Source organism: Varanus komodoensis, unplaced genomic scaffold, assembly GCF_004798865.1.
Source record: "Varanus komodoensis strain SLA01 unplaced genomic scaffold, ASM479886v1 scaffold12, whole genome shotgun sequence".
Lineage (NCBI taxonomy): Eukaryota > Metazoa > Chordata > Lepidosauria > Squamata > Varanidae > Varanus > Varanus komodoensis.
Genome location: NW_025335349.1, coordinates 2413518 through 2425796, shown reverse-complemented (window position 1 = coordinate 2425796; position 12279 = coordinate 2413518). Strand labels below are relative to the sequence as shown.

At 43.4% G+C, this 12279-nt stretch overlaps 1 protein-coding gene across 1 annotated transcript in view; it reads left to right on the top strand.

Moving 5' to 3' along the window:
- The window catches only part of KHDRBS2 (KH RNA binding domain containing, signal transduction associated 2), a 387570-nt gene that overhangs the window by 349836 nt on the left and 25455 nt on the right, over positions 1 to 12279 (top strand). Inside the window, exon 7 of the mRNA XM_044422177.1 lies at positions 5484 to 5566. Within this exon, the coding sequence (XP_044278112.1) occupies positions 5484 to 5566 (83 nt within the window). The remainder of the gene's footprint in view (positions 1 to 5483; positions 5567 to 12279) is intronic.

Sequence of the window (12279 nt, the reverse complement as noted above, 5' to 3'; positions counted from 1 at the left end):
AAGAAGTATCACAAAATGGAGAATGAGTTTTAAACAATTTGCTAAAATTAATGTGATAAGACCAAGAGCAGATGACATTCACCAAAGAACAATGAGGGACTAAGTGGGAAATTATTTAAAGAAGCTAATCTCCCAACCTCAGGTCCTAGATACACGTTTTGCATTAATGAAAGAACTTCTTAAACCTGGCATGTTTCATGGACAATTATTATTGTACTTTTGTTTCATTTTTATTTAAAAGACCTCTAATTGCATTTTAAAATAAAAAGTAGCATGTGAAATGTAATAAAGACCTTAAAACAAGAGTCAAATTCAAAATAATAAAACAGAAACATTATCCAACTAGCTGAAACATTCTCTGTGCCTATAATGGCACCCAGTCATCTAAGTATGTGTTAACCATGGTTCGTATTAACCATGATTACATCTAACCACAGGTTCAGATGTAATTGTCATAAAAGCTGCCTCCAAATAGAGTGTCAGCATTGTATCTCCCCAGATTAGCATTACTTATGCATTTAGACATAAGGACTGTTTCGGAAGGGTCGCTGGGAGAATGGTTAAGACACACGACTGCGATTTGTTTCTGACTGTACAGCTACCACCACCCACAGCCTTCTATTTTCACTTGTGTGCACAGTGATAAAGCATTAACATCTTCACGCTAAAGATGCAGAAGTGCTGTTAGTATTGCTTGTTCCAGGATATATTGCTGAGGAAACCTCCTAGTTGAGGTTGGCTTGAAGAAGTATGCATTTTTCACTTAGCCACAAGAGTTTATGCAGAATTCCCAAAGGAAGAAATACCACTGATGAATGAATGTGATAAGTTCTGTCAACATTCAGAACTAAAGGTTAAGCCAAAGTGATGATTAGTCAGTTTAAAATGGCTTAGGAAAAGTTCCAGACAAATACTGCACAACATCGGTAGAAATGTTCATCATTTTACTCCTGTCAGTTAAAAAACAGACTAATAAAAATCACAAACATAGTAAATGCTATTCATATGCCACCTCTTTTTTTGAATGGAACCTGGTGAAAATCATATCCATGCCATATATTTTCTGCAAAGATCTGAATGCCTAACAATACCATGTCAGGATTGTTTAAGGGAAAGAAATGCAAATAAAAACAGAATATAAAAGATTTCATTCCCATGACCTTGATGCTACAGATGTTTGTACATCTGGGAATATAGAGAATAGATTGTACTGATACTGCTACACATACCTACAGTCTGTATTTGCCATCTCACATGGCAAAAGCACCATACAATTATTTTCAGTGAACTGCAATTCCAAACACTGGGCTGCTGCCAAATGGAGTTGGCTCGGTGGAAAATGAAATATCGTTCACATGATGTGAAGGTTGAATTGTTTCTGTTGGCATCATACCATCATAACCCGAACTGCACAATCCTCTGCTGTGTGACTTATTTCAGTAAAAATTATTTATTACCATTTATTTATCAAATAACCCACCACGTAGGGCTCAAAGCAGTGTACAAAGAGATCCATCAGATGGCATAAAATCACATAACATCAAATATACAGCTTACTAAAAACCTAGGGATGCTTAAGGATTTTGTTCAGTCTGCATTTCAGAGTGAACTAATCTGCCCCTTTTGGACTATGAGCAGCTCAGGACTTCGTTATCCTTCAGATTTCATATTCCTCTGAATTTTATTATGGAATGCGATTGAGAAAAATGTGTGTCTAAAATGCATTTTTAAATATGAATTTTCTTGTGGACTTTTTAACAATGCAGTTTAACGCAGAAGAGGGTCAGAACAGAACTATGAATGAACACATGTGCAACCAATAAACTGATTTGTCAAACACTACTAAAAATATCACCCTTATTAATGAATAGAAACAATACGCTCAGGTAGCAGCAGTTGCCCCAACTATGACTTAAAATTCAAAAAGAGTCTTAGGGTCTTTCTTAAAATAATATTGTTGTGGCCATGAGTATTTTTCATGGAGGAGGAACTCCAAAAGTGTGGAGCTACCACCGAAGAGGCCCTGTTGTTGGTCCCTACCAACCTGGCAGACTGCAATGGTGGGGACGTAGGCTTCAGATGATCTTCCAACCCCAAATTCTTTCCACCTGCTTTTTTTCCTGGATTTGTGGGTTCTGAATTACTTGGTCTGGTTTGCAGAATGGTGCTGACATTTAGCAGTCTTCCATCCTCTTTTGCTTTCCACATTTTCTACTGACCGCTGTGCATGCATAATCTGCTGCAGCTTTCAGTTTTTTGTGTTTGGTCACAACTTCGTGTCCCCCACCACCACCCCCACCAACCTCCATACCACTGTACATAAATGATGGCATAGATTGAACAGACACCTTGCAAAAATGAATCTTGATATGATATTCTGCTGCTCTTGGGCAAAGAACACACGCATCATTTCTGAAGTTCATTTTCGCAATAGTACTTTGTTAAAATAAGAGAATACTCCTAAGGGAAAAAACGCTTCTGTTTGATGATTCTTTCTCTGTTGCCTGGCCGTGACATTGGCTGCTATTGGTCTTAGCACAGTTTAGCCTGGCTGTGCTGATAGAACCTCTCAGGTCCTTTCACAGTACCAGTCCACATTATGCTTGGGCAGCTGTTGTTTAACACCATCTATGAAGCTTATCTGAAAGGATTACTGGCTTATTGAAGCAGACACTTAAAATCCAGACAGTAATATAGATTCTCTTACAATTCGTAAGCTCTGCTGAATAAGAGTTTAATTTTTCTGACCTTTTTAATGTGCTTCTCTTCCAGTGCATTTTGCAAAATATCATGAAGTGCTCTTGTCCTCTCAAATGTCACACAATTCTGTGAATCCTAGGTATTCAAAAAGGCACTGGTTCAAATGAGAACCATATGTGTGTGTTTTTAATTGCGTCTCATCTAATGGCTGATTTACACGAAGTGTCTCCCTACCCCATTTCTCTTCTACGTGTGATCAGTCCCAACTGGCCCTGGTCATGCAGACCCTTGAACAACACGAGGTATAAAAACAGCTTGTCAGGGATAGTTGGTAGCAGTTCCTAAGATTATGGCAGCTGCAAAACCTGAAACTGCAGGAAGCCTTAAAACAATAACACCTTTCATAATGTCTTACATCCTGATTTGGGATGTGCAAATCATCCACCAAGGCTCCAGACTCTCCCTTGATGCTCAACACATCTTATGTCTGGATCAGATTGTGAGCTTGGAACAGTATCCAGGTCTCCCTGTACGGGCAGGATTCACCACAAGAGCAACTGAAGGGGGCAAAATGTTCAGAAAGCTAACTTCCAGAAGGGGACATGTCAGCACTGAACTGTGCCAATTGGAAAATGAGGGTTTCTACTCATTTTTAGGGTTGCTTTAGGCAGCATTAAGTCCCCCTAGCTCCAGCTGTGGGTCTTATTTATGAAACGGATTGTGTGAACACAGCAGCAGTACTGGGTACTGCTCTTTGGTTGCTGTTGTTGTGTTTCACACAAAGACTTATGTGTATTTCCATGAACATTTCCCCAGATATATGCATCACTCAATGCAGTTTTGAAAAATATACATTTTTTCCCATTGATTAAAGTAGTGTACATTTTTTGGATGAGTATTTGAAATCTTTGCAGATTTTTCTGCTTCTCCTAATAGCATTGTAAGATCAGAAATGTACAGTCTTCCACTAGTTTGTGTCAGATCCACGTACGGGCCCAGAATTATCAAACTGGGCAAATTTTAGTCTCAACCAAACCAAAATGAATTTGTCATACATTCCTAATTCTGGCATGCTGTTAGACCGCGTGGTAGTGACAGAGAAATGGAAAAGTTTTAAAAAAAACCCTCTCTCTTCCCTCACCATCCATCTTTGTTGCTGTTCCTGCGCCGATCTAAAGGAAAAGGAAGAAGAAACTTCAAGAGTGGGAGAAGGGGACTGGCAACAAGAGATTTTTCCAAGTCTCCAGGCTGGCTTCAAAAATAGCAACATCTGCTGTTGGTTTCTTTGTGTATGGAAGATCAGAAAAAGCCAGGGCCTTTCTGAAGAGTGGTTCAGAGAATTTGCCCATCCAGCTTTCTTTTCTAAAACTTAGTGTTGAGTTCCTTTCAGTGGGAGTCCTATTTATTTATTTATGACACTTTTATACCATTTGTATTTAGTCAGGACAGTTTACAAAATATTAAAAATGCAAAACGTAACAAACACTGCCAAATAAACAATCACAAAATAAAAATATCACATTAACAAGAATAAAACAGAGTGTAAAATCAGAAATATAATCAAATAGAAATAATTATGAAATAATTAAATCAAAAGCAAATTAAACAAATAGCTTCAGTGTCATATAAAATAAATAAGCTAAAAATGTAAATTTTTCAACAGTTAAAATACTGTGAAAATAAAAAGGGTTTGGACTGGCGCTGAGAAGTGTATAGTGTTGGCACCAGGCGCACTTCTTTGAAAAACTGATTCCATAACGAGGGCGCCACAGCTGAAAATATTACTCAGACTTTGTTCCAGAATTTGCTACCAAAGCAGCAGCTTTGTGCTGTCTCAATCGATCGGTTGCTTTAGATTTTACAAAATACAAGTCCTCTTTGTGTATTCCTGAGCTAAGTTGTGGCAAGAGAGATCGAAGCAAGAATGAATACATGTTCAAGGAAGTTAAGAGGTGTTTATTACAAAGGTTATTTATAATTATTATCTGTGGCTTTCCCCTTAGAGTTAAACCACTAAAATAAAAGAATCCTGAATGATATGTTTTCTGTTTAGTAAGAACCTTCCTAATGATGTAATCAGATCAATATACTCTTGCAATCTTTTTTTTAATTTCTGTGGCTATTGTTCACCACAGAAAAGTATTTATGTACTGAATGTGGGAGAAAACAATGAGTTTCATTAGTGGCAGACTATGTAGTCTTCCTTTCACAATGCAAACTGCAGTACAGTGGCGGAGAATCTCACACCATCATACTCAGACTTCTTGCAAATGACTTGGATCCAAAGTTGTCCTTCTCTTTGTAGAAAGCTAACACTGGAGCTGAGCATAACTTTCGGTAGAATGGGGTACAAGGTGATCATTGCCAAGTCTCTTAAGAACAAAAGAGCCATGCTGGATCCAACCAAGGGTCTCTCTGGTCCAGCATTCTGTTCACACAGTGGTTCGCGCACTTCTGTCATTCCCTAAGTCCCACACAACTGCTCCAGAGGGTTGGAAGGTACTCCTGAAGAGCCTAGGCGGTGGTTCTTAAGGCTGCAGATGCAGGGAGTCGGGGGTGGAAATCAGTGAAGATCAGCTTCACCCTTTTCCATGGCCAGGGAGTCCTAAGGCAATCTCCCACTGTTGAAGTGAAACACAGATTCAGAACTACGTACATGCTAAGATGTACTGCCCTGCATAAATATGGTCTCTATATATAATTACTGAATTTCTCTTTCAGCCTAATACTCCCTGTATTGTCTCAGCCTTCTCAATCTCTTTTTTTTCATTTTTCTACTGTAGGGATATGATGATGGATATGGGGGCGAATATGATGAACCAAGTTATGAGGCCTATGATAACAGCTATGCCACACAAACACAGAGGTAAGCACTTCTTAGAGATAAATTGCTACATTTTTTATCTACTCAGTTTCCTTAGCAGCTGTAATTCTTAATTCTGCCAGAAGCTACTGCTTTAACCACTTCTCAATGTATCTCAGTTCTTCTAAAAATAAAGTCCATAAAACATCCGGCAGTGCTAAATGTATGAGGCTTCACTGCCATTAGCAGTATGTGGTGCAATGAAAGTGGAAATGGAAAAACCTGATCTTTCCAAAAGGATCTGCGAAAAAAGTTCTCCTCCTCAAATGGGCTATCATTTATGTCCCGTTTCACTGTCCTATCCTACTCTGTCCTATAAATCTCTCATTAAGTTGTGGTAAAGGACGGAATGACAATAGTGTTGCTTCAGGCAAAAGCCACGAGTAATAGTAGACAACAATATTTAATGTGAAATACGTAGCTGAAAAGATACCGAGTGTAATTAATTCTTCTTTCAATGTATAGACTGTGCCAGTACAGATATACAGGATCTTCCCTAGAACTCAGTTTCCAGAATACTGAAGCAAAATTAGGGATCAGAAACAGAATTAGGATCAGAAACCCAATGAGATGAAGCTCTGGATGGCTCACAGAACAGGAAGTGGGACAGGCCAAGGCTAAGCCAGCAAAAGTCAAACATTCAAGCCAAAGTAATTCACAATAATAAGAGGCAGAATAAGGGGCAGAGCTGCTACTCAACAGAAACAATGCGCTCATCTCTCAGGAAGGAATCCAAAAGTGCAAGGCAGGTATATATGAGATGGCTCGTAGAAAGGAAGGGGCTAGGAATTGTCCCACATATTGCATTGCCCTCTTTTATGCAAACACAAGGGTATAACTTACAGCTACTGTCTACCCAAGTATAACACAGCCAGAGAATGTCTGGCCACCAGCTTTCTCAGCACCATAAAACTAGTTCCCTGGGCCAGATCTAAGAGCTGAGTCTTTAGAGTCACTACTGCGTTTGGAAAGCCTTGTCCAAAATCAACTCCATAGCAAAGAAGTGAAAAAGAAATCAGCATGTAGTTGCATTGCAAGGCAAAACAAGGGAAGACTGTGCCGAATGGAGAAGTCTGCAGTTCAGATGCATGAGAAATGCTACCTACTGCCCTGAGTTCTAGGAGGCTACGGTTCAAAGCAGAGAAGTAGTCAATTCTGGAACCACATAAAACTCAGCAGCACAACTCCTAAGCAGCCCTCTAAATGTAACTCAATCAAAGGCTATAGTGACTGGGGCAAGAATGGCAAAAATCTGGGATTAGCTAGTCAGCCGATTATACCACAGAGGTTGCTCACACAGGGCATAAAACCTCTAAAGATGCTGACTCATGAGTTTATGGCATGGTAATAAAGAAGAGAAAGAGCCGATGGAAGGAAGACCCAAAACAGTAATTTCTAATCTTTCTTAAATGATTGCACTGGAAGACAACTATGTCTAAATGAGGACAGAGATTATGTCAGACAAAGGAATGCTGGGGCATTTTGCATGGCAGCTGGCAAGCGATTTCCCAGAGCCATTCAGTGAAGAAATGTATGGCTTGCCCCCCAGTAGAAGGTGCAGAGCACCGCCATTCATTCAATTAAGTCAGGTTCTTGTTCCCTTTTCAGCCATTCTTGAAATCATGTATTAATAACTATGTAATCACTTGCTGAATAATACTTGCAGTAATATTCTCTGCAAAACTGAATCATGATTTAATAATTCAGCTTTATTGGAAGGCTCAAGACAACAGCCAACCATTGAGATTGAATTTACAATCAGTTATTGAGTTTGAGGGATTTTCTCTCTAGTTATTCTACTTTCATCCTGTTATTATGTTCCTGCCGTCTGCTAGATTATTCCACTGCATGTCTTCATTTCTTAAGAAGTTTAAAGCCTTTACTGAGACAACAGGAATCTTTCCCTCACCGATTTGTTCATCTAGGGTTGAAAATAACTTGCATTTAAGTAGATAACAAAATTGCTTTCAGAATTGGTTATGATTTCTTATGACACGGAGACTCTCAGAGCTGCTCAGAAGGGGCGTTTTCAGCAGATGCCCCTTTCTCCCACATAGCAGCAGTCACACAGGACTGACTGATTGGCTGACTGACTGATTGATTGACTGATTGATCTATTGATAATGCACAGATACAACCCTTTATCAGACTACATTGCAGGGTGGTTTAATCTTTTCAAAAATATGAACCAATTACTTAAAAGAAAGTGATGCCAATTTTTATAATTTAGCAATAGGGAACCAGTGGCCTTCCAGATATTGTTGGACTACAACCCCTAGCATCCTTAGCCATGCTGGTGGGGATGAAGGGAGTTTCCATGCGACAACTGAAAAGGGGAGAACTGCATTCTCCACCATTGAAATGTAACATAACAATGTCGAGGTAGTTTAAAATACATATAAAATGCATGGATAAATATTTTCACCTACTAGTGAAAATATTTCATGCTAGACCAAGTTGGGGAGAGTGCTCCATAATAATTGGTGCACTACAGCTGAAAAAAATAGTTGATATCTATCTCACCTCTGAAAGAGGAGGCACCTAGAGAAGGGCATTGGCAGAAGACTGCAAAGTACAGGCAGGTTGATATGTGAGCAGATGCTTCATCGGGAGCTTAGTTCCCAAGCCTAAGGTTATAATTCTGTCAGTAGGAGAGGAAGAAATGCTACCTTCACCGCAATGATAGATGCTAATATTTTCGAACAGTAATGAATAGTAATACCTAGTATTGATATAGCTCCTCTCATCTGTATAAGGTGCATAGGGCTAGTTATTCTTACAGCAGTTCTCTGTAGTCAGAAAGTGGATTAAGAACACACCGCATCACAAGCAGGGGCAAAGGGCTGAATGCCCTGCAGTTGCATAGCTAAACCAAATAAACAAACAATCCCTTGGGAAACAGCTAGTAGTCGGGTTGGACTTGCTCTTTTATACATGTGCACTCTTGTGAACTATTATTTATCTGATCCCCTGTAAACCACAAGTCTAACTGACACAGAAACAGTGGTGGTGGGAGAAATAGAAAAGAGGTACGAGGCTGTCAAAGGCTCTCTTACATATACAGCAATTTTTTCGGGATGTTGGAGAAATCCTCAGTGGATTAAAATGGGTTCAGATTGCTATGAATCTGACATCAGAACATAGAAACAACCATGTTGGATTGGACTGAGGGGCCATCTATCCTGTTCATGCAGTGGCCAAACAGCTTTCCATGGGAAATACACAAGTGCATGAGTGCAAGGGCACCATCCCACCCACGTTCCCCAGCAGTTTGCATATATAGGCCTACTGCCTCTGATACTGGAGCTATCAAACAGCCATCTGGACTAGTAGCCACTGATAACCTTCTTGTCCATGAATGTGTCCAGTCCCCTTTTAAAGCCATCCGAATCGATGACCGTCATTATTTATTTTATTTATTTATTTTTATTAAAACATTTTTATGCCGCCCCACTCGCCGAAGCCTCGGGGCGGCTTACAACAAAAAATTAAAATAACATTTTAAAATATATACAATAAAATACAAATATATAATAAAAAACATACAATATAAAACAAGCCGCCCTGGCCAAATAAAATTCAATAATATTAACATTTAAAATACTGCTTAAATAAAAAGGTCTTCGCCTGGCGCCGAAAAACAAATAACGACGGCGCCAGGCGGACCTCTCTGGGGAGCGCATTCCATAACTTAGGCGCCACCGCTGAGAAAGCCCTCCTCCGAGTAACCACCCTCCTAACTTCTTCCACGGAGGGCTCCCGGAGAAGGGCCTCTCCCGCCGATCTCAGGGGGCGGCTGGGCATATAAGGATGTAAGCACTCCTTCAGGTAACCAGGACCCAAGCCGTTTAGGGCTTTATAGGTCATTACCAACACCTTGAATTGGGCCCGGACTTCAATGGGAAGCCAGTGAAGCTGACGGAGAACTGGAGTCATGTGAACATAATGTCCAGTCCCCGTCAGCAGCCTGGCAGCTCTATTTTGGACCAATTGAAGTATCCGGACCGTCTTCAAGGGTAGCCCCATGTAGAGTGCGTTACAGAAGTCCAGACGGGAAGTCACCAACGCATGTGTCACTGTCACAAGGCAGTCATTCTCCAGATAGGGGCGCAGCTGATGAATCAGCCGAAGCTGGAGGAAAGCGCTCCTCGCCACTGCTGTTACCTGAGCTTCCAGTGAAAGCTCCGGGTCGAGGAGCACTCCCAAGCTGCGGACCATGTCCCTAAGAGGGAGTGCAACCCCGTTCAGGACAAGGTTCAATTCACCCTCTCTGAAGCCCGATCCGCCAACCAACAGGACCTCCGTCTTGTCTGGATTGAGCTTCAGTTTATTGGCCCTCATCCAGCCCATTACCTCGGCCAGGCACCGGTTCAGCACAGCCATTGCCTCACCTGGATTGGTGGAAAACGAGAGGTAGAGCTGGGTATCATCAGCGTACTGATGGTTCCGCAGCCCACACCTCCTGATGACCTCTCCCAGCGGTTTCATGTATATGTTGAACAGCAAAAGGGACAAAATGGACCCCTGCGGTACTCCATGGCATAGCTGCCATGGCGCAGAGCCATAGTCCCCCAGCACCACCTTCTGGAACCGGCCATTGAGATAGGAGCGGAACCACTGCAAAGCAGTGCCTCCGACCCCCAATCCCGCAAGCCTATCCAGAAGGATACCATGGTCGATGGTATCGAAAGCCGCCGAGAGTTCCAGGAGAACCAACAGGGACGCACTCCCCCTGTCCTTCTCCCTGCACAGGTCATCGTACAGGGCGACCAAGGCAGATTCAGTACCATACCCGGGTCTGAAGCCGGACTGCAATGGGTCCAGATAATCAGTTTCATCCAAGAGTGCTTGGAGTTGTCCCACCACCACTCGTTCTAACACCTTGCCCAGAAACGGGATGTTGGCCACTGGTCTATAATTAGTGGCCATCTCTGGATCCAGTGACGCCTTCTTCAGACCGGTCGGACTACCGCCTCCTTTAAAGGGGCAGGCACCCGACCCTCCCTCAGAGAAGCGTTAACCACTTCCAAGATCCAGGTTCCAATCCCGTGCTTGGAATCATTTATTAACCAAGACGGGCAAGGGTCCAAAAGGCAAGTGGTTGGACGTACTCGCCCAAGCACCTTGTCCACGTCATCGGGCCGCAGTAACTGAAATTCATCCAATAAATCTGGACCAGACGGCAGCGTTGGTGTCTCCTTTGAAACCTCTGAATCAATAGTGGTGTCCATCTCGTGACGAATCTGAGCGATTTTCTCCCTGAAATGCCTGGCAAAGTCGTCACAGTGGGCCTTTGAGGGTAGAATCAGGTCTTCCTTTGGACCTGGACGAACCAGGCCTTGCACCACTTGAAAGAGCTCCGCCGGACGGCATTGTGAGGAGGCAATGGAAGCGGAAAAGAATCTCTTTTTTGCCGCCCTCACCACCACAGCATAGGCCCGATAGTAGGCTCTTAAGTGTGTTCGGTCAGATTCATCTCGTGATTTCCTCCACCTACGCTCTAGTCGTCTCCCAACCTGCTTCATCGCCCTCAATTCAGGAGTATACCAAGGGGAAGAGCGGGCTCTGCCCGGTGGGAGAGGACACTTAGGAGCAATCGTGTCTACAGCCCTGGTCATCTCCCCATTCCACAGTTCAACCAGAGCCTCGACAGGAGCACCCGTCTTGTCAGCCGGAAACTCCCCCAGGGCCTTCAGGAATCCTTCCAGATCCATCCGGCTCCGGGGGCGGACCCACATAATCGGGTCCGCACCCTTACAGAGGGAGAAGTCGCTCTCGAGCACAAACCTCACCAGGAAGTGATCTGACCATGACAGGGGAGTCAAGCATAAATTACTCACCCTCAGACCACCCTCTTCCTGCCCTGTCGAGAAAACCAGGTCCAGAGTGTGTCCCCGTTCATGGGTCGGGCCGGTGACATGTTGAGACAGCCCCATGGCCATCGTGGAGGCCATGAAGTCCTGAGCCGCCCTGGTCAGACTAGCCTCGGCATGGAGATTGAAGTCCCCCAGGACCAACATCCTGGGGGTCCTCAACACCAGGTCCGAGACAGTCTCCGTCAGCTCAGGCAGGGAGACTGTTGGGCAGAAGGGTGCACGGTACACCAACAGAATCCCCAGTCTGTCTCGGTCGCCCAACACCAAGTAGAGACACTCCAGCCCTGGTCTCGAAGGGACTGGAAGTCCCGTGAGATAGATGGAGGCTCGGTAAACCAAAGCGACCCCCCCTCCCCTCCCCTCCGGCCGTGAGCAGTGCTGGACCAGATACCCGGGCGGGCACACTTGGGGGAGGGCAACATCCCCCCCTCCCGCCCAGGTCTCCGTTATGCAGACCAGGTCGGCCCCCTCATCCACAATCAGGTCCTGGATGAGGGCAGATTTGTTATTGACCAACCTGGCATTAAGCAACAGCACCGTCAGGCCAGAGGGGCGACTGACGAGACTCCCTGGCACCCTCTGGCTGGGAGCAAAACCAGAAGTAGGGACAGGTGTCAGCCATCTGTCCCTCCTTCTTCTATGCGGACATGTTAAGCTCCCACCGCTGTTACGTCCCTTGCCCATAACCACCTCAATGGCATTAGATGTCCGAAGGTGAATTCCATAGGCTAACGATGCCCTTTGTGAAGAAGCACTTCCTTTTATCGATCCTGAATCGCTCACCAATTGGCTTCCTGGGATGGCCCTACTTCATTCTGATATTATGAAAAAGGGAGAAAA